At 46.6% G+C, this 14,483-nt stretch overlaps 1 protein-coding gene across 2 annotated transcripts; it reads left to right on the forward strand.

Moving 5' to 3' along the window:
* The first annotated feature begins 5,910 nt into the window (after positions 1-5,910).
* On the forward strand, positions 5,911-13,732 carry LOC128418689 (trophoblast glycoprotein-like). Of its 2 annotated transcripts, none has more exons than XM_053398658.1 (3): positions 5,911-6,099; positions 9,507-9,817; positions 12,692-13,732. In XM_053398658.1, exons 2-3 carry the CDS (start codon positions 9,540-9,542, stop codon positions 13,527-13,529), a joined length of 1,116 nt encoding a protein of 371 aa, XP_053254633.1. In that variant the 5' UTR covers positions 5,911-6,099; positions 9,507-9,539; the 3' UTR covers positions 13,530-13,732. The 2 variants fall into 2 exon arrangements, with proteins under 2 accessions (XP_053254633.1, XP_053254634.1); XM_053398659.1 differs by lacking the exon at positions 5,911-6,099 and adding an exon at positions 9,121-9,311.
* The last annotated feature ends 751 nt before the right edge of the window (positions 13,733-14,483 follow it).

Genomic DNA, 14,483 nt, shown 5'->3' on the forward strand with positions numbered 1-14,483 from the left:
TGTTTTTGTCTTCTGTTTGTTTATGTATGCTTTGTTTGTATGAATATAAAAATTGTTTAATAAAAATATTATAAAAAAAAAAAAAGATCAAGCCAGTATTTTTCTATCTGCCGCCCCCACCCATGGCTTTGCTTAAACTGATGAAAAGTTCCGGAGAACTCAAAAGCTAGCTAATTAATTGACTTCTATCTATCCTGCACGTCCTCCCTTAAGGAACCCAGGGAAGCAAACAGATATACAATTTAAAAACAGAAACAAAGCAAAAACAACAAACCATTTTAAAACAGACTAAAACATAAAAAATTACAATTAAAAATATCTAAAAACAAATACGGTTAGAAACATTCCTATAGCCAATGATCTCAAGGTTGCCAGGAACAGCATCCTTCAGTCACCAGGTAAAGTAAAGGTAAAGGTACCCCTGACCATTAGGTCCAGTCATGACCAACTCGGGGGTTGCGCGCTCATCTCGCTCTATAGGCCAAGGGAGCTGGCGTTTGTCCGCAGACAGCTTCCGGGTCATGTGGCCAGCATGACTAAGCTGCTTCCGGCGAACTAGAGCAGCGCACGGAAACACCGTTTACCTTCCCGCCGGTACCTATTTATCTACTTGCACTTTGATGTGCTTTCGAACTGCTAGGTTGGCAGGAGCAGGGACCGAGCAACGGGAGCTCACCCGTTGCGGGGATTCGAACTGCCGACCTTCTGATCCTAGGCTCTGTGGTTTAACCCACAGCGCCACCTGTGTCCCTCAGTCACCTGGGTAAATAAGAATGTTTTCAAATTCCTCCTGAAAGTTAATGATAGAGATAGGCGCACCTCACTAGGTGAACCACCACCAAAAAGGCCTTGTCACAGATCAGGCAAACTGGGTGGCAACACCAACAAGGCCTCACATTATCATGTTCTTGTCACTCCTATTAAAGCTGCTCCCCAACTGAGTTTTGGGGAAATATCCTGCTGGATTCCTGAGGGTGTGTGTCTGCTCCTAAAACAAAAAAGAACCTGGTGGCACCTTAAAAGCTTAAGGCCCCATCTGCAGTATACATTTAAAGCAGCATCATACCAGTATCATAGCCTCCTCAAAAGGATCCTGGGAACTGTAGTTTGCTGAGAGTTGTTAGGTGACAACTATTCTCCTGAGCTACCATTCCAAGAGTTCTATAGGAGGAGGGATTGGTTTTTAACCCATTCTGGGAAATGTACCTTTGTGGTGTTATGCTAGGCTTAATGTAATTTATTGTGGACTGAATCGGCATAGGCATTGATCACACAACCTGTGTTAATTGGCTAACCAATGTCAAGATAATGGCCACTGGTCCCATTACCTCCTGGCAAATAGAAGGGGAAGAAATGGAGGCAGGGAGAGATTTTACTTTCTTGGGCTCCATGATCACTGCAGATGGTGACAGCAGTCACAAAATTAAAAGACGCCTGCTTCTTGGGAGAAAAGCAATGACAAACCTAGACAGCATCTTTTTCCCCAGCTCTACTGGGGAAGGCAACAAAGTTCAAAACAAAAGGCTTCTAGAGCAGGGGAAAAAACGACCGAAAGAAAACCGCAGGCAAAGCTCGGTGCTGATCCGAAAAGGCAAGGAAGAGTGAGCGCACCATGCCAAAATTAAATGGCCCGCGGCCACACCCACCCTGGCCGCAGATTGGCTGGGAGATCCCCAGCACAGAGACAGCATCTTAAAAAGCAGAGACACACCTTGCCGACAAAAGTCCCTATAGTTAAAGCTATGGTTTTCCTAGTAGTGATGTATGGAAGTGAGAGCTGGACCATCAAGAAGGCTGATCACCGAAGAATTGATGCTTTTGAGTTATGGTGCTGGAGGAGAGTCCCATGGACTCCAGCACCTCTCCATTCTGAAGGAAATGAGCCCTGAGTGCTCACTAGAAGGACAGATCCTGAAGCTGAGGCTCCAATACTTTGGCCACCTCATAAGAAGAGGACTCCCTGGAAAAGACCCTGATGTTGGGAAAGATGGAGGGCACAAGGAGAAGGGGACGGCAGAGGACGAGATGGTTGGACAGTGTTCTCGAAGCTACCAGCATGAGTTTGACCAAACTGCGGGAGGCAGTGGAAGACAGGAGTGCCTGGCGTGCTCTGGTCCATGGGGTCATGAAGAGTCGGACACGACTAAATGACTAAACAAGAAATGGCAGGATATTTGTGTCAGCAGTGAATGAATGAATGCTGCGAAATGTGTAATCATCACTGGCTGTAGTTTTCTGCATTTCCTTTCCTTCCAACCTCATTGTTTACCAGCACCACCCCAACCAAATACCTGCACCTCAGGATAACACTTTGGCCACACACACACACACACACACGATTAGCCACAATCTGTGGTTTCTTGAGAAATTCTGCTGTTCGACACATTTCCCTTCAAAACAGTTTCCATCCGATTTTAAATCCTAAGCTGTGTTCACATCAGTTAAGCTGAAGTGTGTAAATTTGCTTTGTGAATAGTAATTCAGATGCTGCAGGTGCAGGGAAACCAAATAGGTGATGTGCATTGAGTGAAGACATGGCCACCTCCTCCTGGTGCACCAACAACGTGCAAATACAGGGAAATGACTCCTGAACATAGTCTTCAAGTCTCAAGGGACCTGAGAAGATTTGGCACCATGAAAGGCAGTCTATAAATACCAATTAATTAAAGATTATTACATGAAAGTATTAAAAGTTCCAGGAAACTCCTTGCTGCTTTAGCTGCAGCAGGCCAACATCTCTGTCCTTAAAGGTTAGGAGAGGGATGGGAAGTTTGCGGCCCTCCAGACTCCCCTGAGCCCCTGCCTGCATGGCCAATGGTAAGGGGAGGAGATGGGAGCTGTAGCCCAGTGATATCTGGAGGGCCACATGTTCTTCAGCCCGATATAAGAGCACCTCCTATTTGGCCAGCAATGGACTCCCAAGGTCCCTTGGCTTTCCATTATCGTACAAGCTCTCCATCCCTGCCTCAGTGTGACCCCCCCCAAAAAAGCAGGGCAAATCTGCCCTGGATGATGATGGTAATGAAAAATGCCTTTCTGCTTTTTTTAAAAAAAATTATTTTATTTTAATATAGTGCATCCCCACAGCAGCTTTAGTCGAAGAGCAATGGCTCCATGTATTTTTCTTTCCACAAGGAAAAGGAAGACGCTAGCCTTCGCCAGCTTCTCCTCCTTGCTGCGAAAAAGCGCCTTTCTGCTTGTTGAAAGCACAGATTTCATCAAAGCCTCCCATCCCTCCTTCCTCATTTGTATAATGATCCTGGGGGCTTCACACAGAGGTGACAGAATTGGTTTTGCCCTTATTGCTTTCTCCTCTTTGCATGCCTTTGACACACACATGCACCCTTTGATGACCCTTTTGTTCCAGGAGGTGCAAACTTGCACCTTTTGATCTCAAGGCTGGGTGGCTTGGCTAGAGGGAAGGGAACAAGGACTCTGCCTTTGCTTAAGGAAAAAAGGAGGTGATGCCTGCCCCTCTTCACACAAGCCACAAGGGCAAGGCCATTGGGTCAAATGCCAGGCTTGTGTAGTCACTCTAGGCCAGGTATAAATGAGCAGGACTGCCCTTCACGAGGGGAAGAGGGCCTTGGTGCCTGAACAAGCTGTTAACAGGAGATCAGTCAACCAATTTTGCAATGGCAAGGAAGTGGATCTGGTATGGGCTGTTTGAAAGTGGAAGGCAGCAGACTGTGTTTTGTGGGAGGAATTTAAGGAGAAGTTGAACACTGGGCAGCCATCTGTCAAGGAAGCCAACATAGGAGGGTTCCTATATTTCAAACAGTGAAATTCCGGACACAAAAGCCGTTGAGCTTTTCTTGTCAAAGTTGTTGTGCTTTTTTGGGGGGGGTGAGGTTTGAGCTATTTAAAAGGAATTTGGCCAAAATCCACGCTTCCGACATGGGTTGCCATACATCTGGATTTCCCCGGACATTTAAGCGATTCCTACCCAGATACTGTTTCTGACAGCCGACTCCTGGCAATGTCCTGCAAATGCTTCTAGGCTACAATCCCATCAACCAGTTGGGGTTGATGGGAGTTGTAGTCCCAACATCTGGAGGGAACCACATTGCTTACTGCCCTGCCCCTCTGTAGCAACAAGATTCTTGCACTGAGCAGAAGGCTGGACTCAAGGCTGGCCCTACAGGTTGGTAGAGCAAGGTGTCTGCTCTGGTATCCTCTAGATGTGCAGCAATGTACAAATGTGCAAATGAAACAAAACAAATAAACAACACCCAACTCAGGTGACTTGTCCCAAATCCTAAAGCTCGCTAGCCAGCATCATTTCACCGTGGTGAAGTTTTTAATCAGATGAATGTTTTAAATTCTGCTTATATGTATTCACAAGCTTTACTCCTGTCTTGTTGGATTGATGACCCCCTGTGTTCTGTGTTGTATGTCTTTTATGTTTACATTGCAATGGCCATTCAATGCACACACAATGGGTAGATGGGAGAGAGACCAGCCCTTACTGGTAGAAAACCTGTTGTGTAGTTGGCAAGATTGTGTTTTGGGACATGGTACACTGACACAGACTCTCTGGAAAGAGAACTTCGCCGAGGATGAATCTCTGTTTGCATCTCTGCCAAGTTCTACAGCTTGCCTTGCCTGCTTCATTAGCCCTTATCTCTCCTTCTGCTGTTGTTTATCCAGCAAAATCTGCCTTGTGCTGTCACAAACCCTGAGGCTCATGTTGTACACTGGGCAGGAAGACATTTGCCCCTAAACTCCCCAAGCTGCTTGCTTCTTCCACCACCTCCCCACAAGATCCTGGCCACCAGCTGCCTTGATTCCAGCAGAGATGCCCCTTTGTGTGGTGACTGAATAATCTGATTAGGAAGTGCTGTCCTCCCCGCCCCCCCCCCACATATTGCTGTTTAAAAACCAAATAAATGCTTTGCAATTGGGAAAGTGCTATCCATCTTGCTGCCTCCCACCACTACCCGGTCGGCTTCTGCAGGGGCAGCAGGTCACAAAGCCAAGATGAGCAATACTGCCTTGAGCCCTACTGTGCGTGGCCGGCGCCTCTGTTCATAAGGAGAGATCAAAGGGAGCCATCCAGAGACAGCTTGGATGGACATAGCTCTTTGAGGGTTCTCATAAACCTATCCGTCACTAAGGGGAGTGGCAGCTGCAGCTGAGATGGCAGACCGATGCAAGAGTGATGCGGGATTTGTCGTGGGCCCATCCTAAACCAGGATGAATCCAGGTCATGCATTCAAGACACCCATCCAAATAATCCTGGAAACTTTGGTTTTATTGCCTACAAAGCTACAATTCCCAGCACCCGCAAAGGTTTCAGGGCACACGTTCCACTTTATTTCCAGCTGGTGCAACTCCTTAAAGATGCCCGCTGGAATCAGTAACTTTGTATACGGCAACCGTTCCATCTGAGAGGGCTGTGTGTGGTTCCACTTTTGCTGAGCTACAGGCCAAGGGTGCCTTTTCAGAGGGCAATAATGCTGCAACAGACACAGCACTGTAGGACAACTAATAAAGCAGAATGCTGTGTGGATGCTCCAGTATAAATCCACCACAAATGCACTATGATTGTGCCAACAATATGTTGCAGAACTCCTCCAACCCAACTCCCAGTCTAGAAGGGTTGCTTTTTAAAATATTTACATATTTACAGTTATTTCCCTCCTTTCCTTCAAGGAGCTCACGGTGGTGTACGTGGTTCTCCCAATTTAATCCCAAGCACCTGCAAGATCCTGCCCTGCTTTTGCCATCTTGGGGAAGCTCGTCCCCTCCTTCTGAGTGAGCTGATGTTCCCCACTGACCCTGGGGCAAAGGAGGCACTGGAAGAGATGGGTGAGCTTGCTGCCTTTTGGGGGCTCCTATACCTTTAAGGCAGAGGATGGGAGCTGGGAAAGGGAGGGCGGTCCCCCTCCCCCAGCAAGCCCCGCCTCCGATTTTGCCTTTGAATTTATTTCATCCCATTGTGTAGCCTGGAGATCCCAGCCTGGGAAGCAGAGAGATCTTTGGCTTTGGGAAGGTAGAGGGAAACAGCACGGATCCTGCTCTCCAACAAGTTTGCATCATCTTTCTTTTCTTTGCAAGAAGAAGAAAAGCATCAGAGCCAGGTTGGAGGGAGAGAAGGTGTGTCTACTTTGGAGGAGATGGTGGTTAATTTTTAGCATTTGTTGATGGGAGGACCCTGGGGTGGCAGTGTCTGCGTATAGTAGGCATCCCACCCACCCATTGCCGTTTGGCCAGGATTCTGGGGGATGGGGTGGGGGGCAAATGCAACAGGGCAGAGGTGTGTCTGTGTGAGAGAGGGTTGGGAGGGATTGTTTTTAGCATTTGATTTTAGTATTTTTAATATATGCTCTTATTGTTCTGTGTCAACCGCTTGGAAGTTTTGATGATTAAATGGTATATACATCTAACTGAATGAATGAATAAAAACAAAAGGTCATTATGTTATGATGTGTGGACTGGCCCTAAGGGGTCAAGATCTAGGCTTGCAGTAGAACTGGCATGTTAGAATCCTGAGGGTGTAGCATGAACTGTGGAATGATTCCTTTTTCTATCATCTATTTTTCTATCATCTATCTATCCATCCATCCATCCATCCATCATCTAATTTATTTATTTATTTACTTACACTTGGTTGCTACCTTTCTTCCATGCAGAGCCTCTGCTTTCCAATTGGTCTCTCATCCAGGCACTGACTAGACCCCCAACTTGCTTAGCTTCATCAGAGTAGGGACTGAACCATTAAAATGGTTCATTAAAAGTTAACACAGCAGGAAGAAAGATTTTTAACTCCCCCTTTTCCCTGTTGAGCTAATTTTTTACTTGCAGGGAAATTTTATTGGTCTGCTTGTTTTCAAAGCCCGCCCTGCAGAGCATTCCAGAGTGGCTGCCCCCACCTCTTGTCCAAAGTGGTACATGCCATTCTGCCACCTTAGAACCTGAGCATCTTGTTCCCCTTTTGCTCTGTGATATGTTTAGACCAGGTTGGATATTGGCTAAAGAAGGTGGGGATGTGGTATTTGGGTGATGGGCATGTTTGTGCTTGTGCACAAAGGAAGGCCTTAGAAACTAGGAATCCATGAGCGGTGCTTTGATGCGTAGCCGTGACCTGGAGTTTTGAGCCCTCAAAAATGTTTCATGTGGTCCTCATAAGCTTCTTCCACCAGCCTGCCACATTGACAGTCAGGGTGATTATTGCAGAATGATAAAAACGTAACCTCGCTTTTTTAACCTATTGAGTTTGCTTCTGGGCAGACCAGGAGTCTCAGGATGGTGCCCCCAGCAGGGATAACATAGCACTGTGAATCAGAAAGCCTCCAGTTCAAACTGCACCTCTACCGTGAACACAGTAAGTGGTAAAGTATCTGATTTACATGCAGAATGTCCAGGTCCAATCCCTGGCATCTCTAGGTAGGGCTTGTAGAATCTCCCCATCTGAAACCCCAGAGAGCTGCTGCCTGTCAGTGTGGGCAGTACTGAGCTAGATGGACAGTGATCTGACCTAGTCAGTGTAAGACAGCTTTCTCTGTTCCTATGTACGTTCCCCTATGTCCTCTAATGGTTGTTGGCATCCGCCTGTCTCGAGAGGCAATAAGAGTGCCTTCAGGAGGTGAAATCAAATCACTGCATTAGCAAGTGACCTCCCTGGGTTGCAAGCCTGGGCAGTGTGGGTGTGGAGGTCCTGGGCCTCCCAGATGGCTCTTGGCCTTGCTGATCTAGTCCAAACAGAAGCCGTGTGCTATGGATATTGGCCTGCTCCATGTTCCCTAGGCTTGGCAGAAGATCAGGAAGAAGACCTTCCTCCATCGTGTGACTCTTCAAAGGAGCAGAACAGAGTGTCAGCGAGGGGGTGGGTCAGACATAGCTCAGTGCAGAAGGTTGCAGGTTCAATCCCTGGCATCTTCAGACAGGACTAGGAGAGACTTGCTGAAACCCTGGAGAGCTGCTGCATGTCAGTGTAGACCGTACTGAGCTAAATGGATCCAAGGTCTGACTCTCTATGAGGCAGCTTCTCATGTTTCTACCCTCCCCACCTCACCAATGCTCATAAATGGCCTAAGAAAAAGGCATAGGAATATGCCTTATGCCAGGCCAGACTGTTTGGCCAACTGGCCCAGAACTGCTTGCTCTATCTGGCAGCATTTCTCCAGGGCCCTGGGCAGGGGTCTTTCCTGCCACCTGTGATCCTTTTAACCTAAACCTTCTGCATGTAAAGCATATCCTGTTCTACTGATCAGTGGTCCCTATTAGATCTCTTAGCCTCAATTCCCACATTTGTCAATATTATTATTAATTTCTTACCTGCCTTTCACCACGAGGTTGCAGAGTGAGTTGCAGCAACTGAAGAATACAGTATTAAACTCAGTTAAAACTATTTACATATATGGAAATAATAATGCTGACTTACCTTACAGGGTTATTGTAAGGATACATGAAGACTCTTGAACACGCAGTGCTGAGCCCCAGGAGATAGTTTAATATGGCAACCTTTCTAGTGCTAAGTAGTTCTTGGTTGGGTTGGAACGTCAGTTGGGAACGTCATCTCTGCCACCTTGATCTTTGTGGAAGGAAGGAAGGCTGTAATTAACAAAACAGAGTCAATGTTTGGAGTTCTGCCTTAACCAGCTGCTCCAATAGAAATGAAATGGTGACACTTAAAGAGAGTTTTGAGGATGGAATGACTCAGGTGGGCTTCATTCGCTGAAGCCAGTACTGTCCTCCAGGTTGAGGCTCCCCAGGGTTAATGTGTCCAGTTTGTACACCCAGAAGTTCATCCTCTTTGCTAACGTTGTTGAATCGTTTGACATCTCTGTAGCCATTACTGATGAACCTGTGGTTCTCAGAACTGACATGCTGAGCGACTGGTTTGGACTGTTTTGGCAACTATAGTGTTTTAACAACCCAAATCCTAAAAAAGAACCCAGAGCAGGCTTACATGAAGTGCTGCATAATGCTTGTATAACTATATAGTAATCCATGTTAAGAGATTGTGAACACTGTCCTAGGGCTGGTAACTGATTTGTAATCCTTGCATTCTAAATCTATATTGTCCTCTCTCCAAAGAGCTCACGGTGGCATACATTGACCTTCCTTTTCTCTCTCCTTATGGCAACGCTGTGAGGTAGGAACATAGGAGGCTGCCTTAATGCCAAGCTCAGGCCATTGGTCTATGGAGCTCAGTAATGTCTCTGCTGCCTGGTAGCTGCTCTTCAGGGTTTCAGAGAGAATGCTCCCAGCCCTACCTGAAGATCCCATGGGTTGAACCTGGGACCTTCCGCATAGAAAACACAACACTCTACCACTGAGCTACATACAGCCCTTTAAATGGGGAGGTGAGCTTTGCAAGAGTGAGGATCTGAATTCTGGTTTGCCTGGTTTAAATCCTGCTCTCTGACCGCTATGCTACACTGGCACACTCATCTGTTTCTTCCCATTTTGCTCCTGTGGAGGAAAGTTACTAGGCAGATTTTATTTCTCTCTAAGCAAACTGTGCCGTGTTCTAATAATTACCTTTCCTTCATCACCAGCCAGGATCGTTTGCAATTGGAGTTGTGTTGGAAATGACCCCTCGGGACCCTCCCAGTTCCATCCTGGGTGCTTGGGAGCTCCTCTTCCTCCTTGTTGCCCCTCTCTCCGGCCAGTTGTGCCCAGTCCCTTGCGAGTGCTCAGAACCGGCCCGCACCGTGAAGTGTGTCCAGAAAGAGCTGACTTCCATCCCAGCTGGCATTCCTGGATATACCCGCAACCTCTTCATAACCGGCAACCAGATCGCCCACATCGGCAGCGAGGATTTCAAGGGGCTGCCAAATTTGGTCACACTCTCTCTGGCCAGCAATAGGTAAAGCTCGCTAGAAGCTGGGGAGCAGTGCTCAAAAGAAAGTGGAACCAGAGGACAGACACACACACACACACACACACACACACACACAGGAACGTAAGTAGCTACCATATACCAAATCAGAACATAGGCCCATCTTGTCTGCACTGACTGGCAGCTCTCCAGGGTTTCAGATAGGGTTCTCTCCCAGCTCTATCAGGAGATACCGGGCATAGAGAACTAGGAACTTCTGCATGCAAAGCAGATGCTCAACTGCTGAACTTCCCCTACCCACTTTTTTTAGAAGGCAATGGAGTTCATACTGTGTTTGAAATTAAGGAACTCAACAGAGGAAATGAAATAGGCCTAGGGAGGAGCGTGGCCTAGGGATAGTTTGGAAGGCCACACAGAGAGTTGCCTAGTGTGGGTGGCATTTAGTGCTCAAGCCTGAGCTCTTCCACCGTGTTTATGGTAATTTGAAGCAGTCATGGCTTCCCTCAAAGAATCCTGGGGGAAGTAGTTTGTTGAGGATGTGGAGCAGCGGTTCTCAACCTGTGGGTCCCCAGATGTTGTTGGACTACAACTCCCATCATCCCTGAGCTCTGGCCTTGCTAGCTAGGGGTGATGGGAGTTGTAGTTCAACAACATCTGGGGACCTACAGGTTGAGAAAGGCTGAGTGGAGAGTTGTTACGATGCCCCATCTCCCCTCACGGAGCTGCAATTCCCAGAGTGGCTTATGAAATCAACCCCTCTTCCCAAGGAACTCTGGGAAATTTAGCTCTGTGAGCCCTAAATGTTTATAATGTACAAAGCAGGTAGGACCACTGAGTGAGAGAGCTTTTAATACAAATATATAAATATGTAAATGTTGTCTCAGAAAAGGTATTCTTCCCTTCTCTCACAACAGCTTCTTCCACCATAGCACCTTGTGTACACACACACCCCACCTAAAAATAAAGTATGGCTTTTGATTTACAACTATTGCTTCTGTTCTTATTCAAATGTTATGCCCATATATCCCCTGACCAGGGGTGTGCCCCATTGAAGTCACTGGGGCTTACTTCTGAGTAGACTTATGTAAGATTGCACTGCTGATTTTAAATAGACAAGTATCGTGAGAAGTTTTTCTCCTCCCATAATACGAGAACCCAGGGCCATCCAGTGAAGCTGAATATCGGGAGATTCAGGACAGGAAAAATAGAGTATCTGTTGCAGTCTTCTGTAGCATTCACCCGGAGTCAGTGTTCCCTGGTCTGTGCTTACATGTCCTGCCACCTTTGCTGTGGAAATAACAGGCATTACCATGGCAACAGGCTTGTCAGAGACTGCAATTAAAGCTCTAGACTGATGCTCTGGTGCCCTGCCTCCTTTTCATTGGTGGCAGGGAGTATAAGGGGCAACCAAACTCACTGACTTCTGAGGTCTTTGTATCAGAGGCACGAGGCCTCTGCAACCATCCAGGAGGCTGGCTGGGATAGCTGCAGTGCCTGCCAAAAGCTTAGGTCTGAGTGCAAAGGGGCCATGGATATGAGCCTTTTTAAAAGGATAATGGGCTCTTCCATAGGACTCTCCGGTGGAACTGGAAGCCAACAGCTCTCAGGAACATTATTATTATTTTTCCATTTATATCCTACACTTCCTCACAAAGAAGCCCAGGCAGCAAACACATTACTAATAAAAACATTTTCAAAAGCACTCTAAAAACAGGTTAAAAGCATTCTCTCAACCAATGATTTCAAGGTAGCCAGAAACTGGACCTTCCAGTTTTTAACCTCCTGAAAGGCAATTAACGTAGGAGACAGATGCACTGCACCAGGGAGGGCATTCTGTATTGGGGAGCCACCACTGAAAAGGCCCTGTCATGTGTCAGGCAGCTCCTAGTGGCAGCACCACCACCAATAAGGCCTCACCTCCTGATTGTAGGATCTGCGATGACTGACATTGGGGAAGGTGCTCTTTTAGGCACATTGGTCCCCACAACCAGATATATCCTTCTGAAATTAAATAATATTTTATTTTTTTTTACATCTAATTCCACCTCTAAAAAGAGCAATCAAACTTCATTATTGAATAAACAGCAAGGTTATTTATTTGCCACTTAATGCCAAAATAGGGTTATAACTGGTATAGAAGTATAAAAACCAAACACAAGCAATGAAGTAGAAACATCCATCATCGAAGTAAAACAATTAAAGCACACAGTAAAGTGATCCTGTTAAAACATCTATCATTAAAATATGCTCTAAAACAATCCCATTAAAACAAGGACTTGGGCCAAGAAATAAAGGGAAGGCCCATCTGCTCAATCTACGTTCCTGTTGATCCACTTTTCTACATGCGATGAGTTTTTAATGTGACAGATCACTAATATATGATACCGTCTTCACTTTGCTGTATAAGGTGATGCAGCCCGCAATTCTCACTTCGCTTTGAAATGAGGCACAGCGAAATATCTCAACCAAAACCTTTCCAAAGTGAATTGTTTTAAATTATTTTTGGCAGTTGACTCACATCCAGCTCACCAGTTCTGGAAAGCTAGGAATACCCACCCAAGATCTCATCAGAAGTCAGATGGTTCTGTGAGATCTTGTGAGAACATCCCAGAACTGGTGCACCAATTAATATTATTAATATTAATAATATTAATAATAATAATAATTCGTTATATGCCACCCATCTGACTGGGTTGCCCCAGCCACTCTAGACAGCTTCCAATAAATTAAGCACATTGACCACAGGAAAACATTAAAAACTTCCCTATACAGGGCTACCTTGCTTGCCCCCCCCCAAGGTAGAGAGCTTAGAAGCTCGTTTTACACCGATCCTGAGTGTTATCATTGAGACGTTATTACAGAATGATTTAGGTTTGGTCTTTCCTCTCTCTCTCTCTCCAGGATTAACACCATAGAGTCACAGGCCTTCTCTACTCTCCAAAGCCTGTGTTACTTGGACCTGAGTCATAATCTTTTGGCTGCCATCCACCCCAATGCTTTCAACGCAAGGAACAACTCCATCCGAGAGCTGAACCTCAGCCACTCGCTATGCAACTCCTCCGCCATCCGCCCTGTGGCGAATGCCCTGGCCCAGGGGGGCTTCCAGAACCTCTCCAGGCTGGAACTCCCCAGCAATGAAATTGTCTACTTGCCAGGCGGCATGTTCTCCACGCTCTCCAAGCTCAAGCATTTAGACTTGAGGAATAATTCCTTGGTGGACATCAAGAACTCCACCTTTGTTGGCCTTGATCTTAAATACCTTGATTTGACCTCGAATTCCTTCAAGACCCTGAGGAGAGAAGTGTTGTCTGCCCTCAGGAGGCAATCGCACCTCCGCCTCTTCCTGAAGGACAACCCCTTTGTATGCAACTGCGACATAGAAGACCTGGTGAACTGGCTGAACCAGAGCCGGCTGGTGGTGGATGTGGAGAAGTTAGCTTGTGCCTTCCCACAGGAACTGAAAAATGCCTCCCTGGTGGAATTGGCTGGGGCAGATCTGGAGTGCCACACCAGCCAGCATGGCGAAAATGTTCTTCAGACATCCTACGCGGCTTTAGGTGCAGTCCTAGGAGTCATTGGTGTCATCTTCCTCTTTGTGCTTTACTTGAACCGTAAGGGTATCAAGACATGGATGAACAGCATGAGGGATACCTGCCAAAGTCTGATGGAGGAGTATCAGTATCGCTATGAAATAGACTCCGATCGCCACATCACACAGGTTTCGACACTGGATGTATAACGCTGTTGATAACTTGGGGGGGGGGCTTTCCAATGTTCCTTTGCTGTGTCTATCAGGCACCCTGAACTGATGGCACCCATAGTTTTTGGAAGTGGGCTGTTTAGAAATGCCTTCTCTGCCGTTGAAAACCCAAGCCAATTAAGACAGAGGGACCTGTGGATCAAAACTCTGGGTGTGGCCTCAAAGAGCCTCCTTTTATATTCATCCTTTTTAATTCATCCGTTATCACTTTGTGGGTGGATATTGGACTTTTTGTCAGACTGCCCCCAGAGGGTTCGGTTGGGCCCTTATACCTCTAATATGCTTAAGACTAACACAGGAACACCACAGGGATGCGTACTCAGTCCACTCCTTTATATTCTCTACACGTACGATTGTGTCGCTGCTCACCCTAGTAATAGGGTTGTCAAATATGCAGATGACACAACTGTGATTGGGCTCATCCCTGAAAGGGAGGGTGAAACGGATTATAGAGATGAGGTGAAGCGGTTGACAAAGAGTGGTGCAGAGCTAACAACTTGCTCATAAATACAAGGAAGACAAAGGAGCTTGTGGTGGACTTCAGGAGACAGAAGAGCAATGTCCAGCCACTTTTGATTGATGGGGTCTGTGTGGAGAGGTTAACAACGTTCAGATTTTTGGGCATTGAATTACAAGAGGATCTGTCCTAGAGTGTCAACACAAGGGGGCTTGTGAAGAAGGCGCAGCAGAGACTGTACTTTTTGAGAATTCTAAGGAAAAACCATCTGCTGCTTGCCTTCTATCACTGTGCCATTGAGAGCGTGCTCACTTATGGCTTATGTGTGTGGTACGGAAGCTGTACTACCCAGGACAGGATGGGGTTGTGCTGAGTTGTTAAGGCAGCAGAGAGCATTGTTGGCTGCCCACTCTCCACCTTAGAGCAGATTTATGCCACAAGGTGCCATAGGAAGGCACTGGACATAGTGAAAGATC

The sequence above is a fragment of the Podarcis raffonei genome, chromosome 8 (genome assembly GCF_027172205.1).
Source record: "Podarcis raffonei isolate rPodRaf1 chromosome 8, rPodRaf1.pri, whole genome shotgun sequence".
NCBI classification, from domain to species: domain Eukaryota; kingdom Metazoa; phylum Chordata; class Lepidosauria; order Squamata; family Lacertidae; genus Podarcis; species Podarcis raffonei.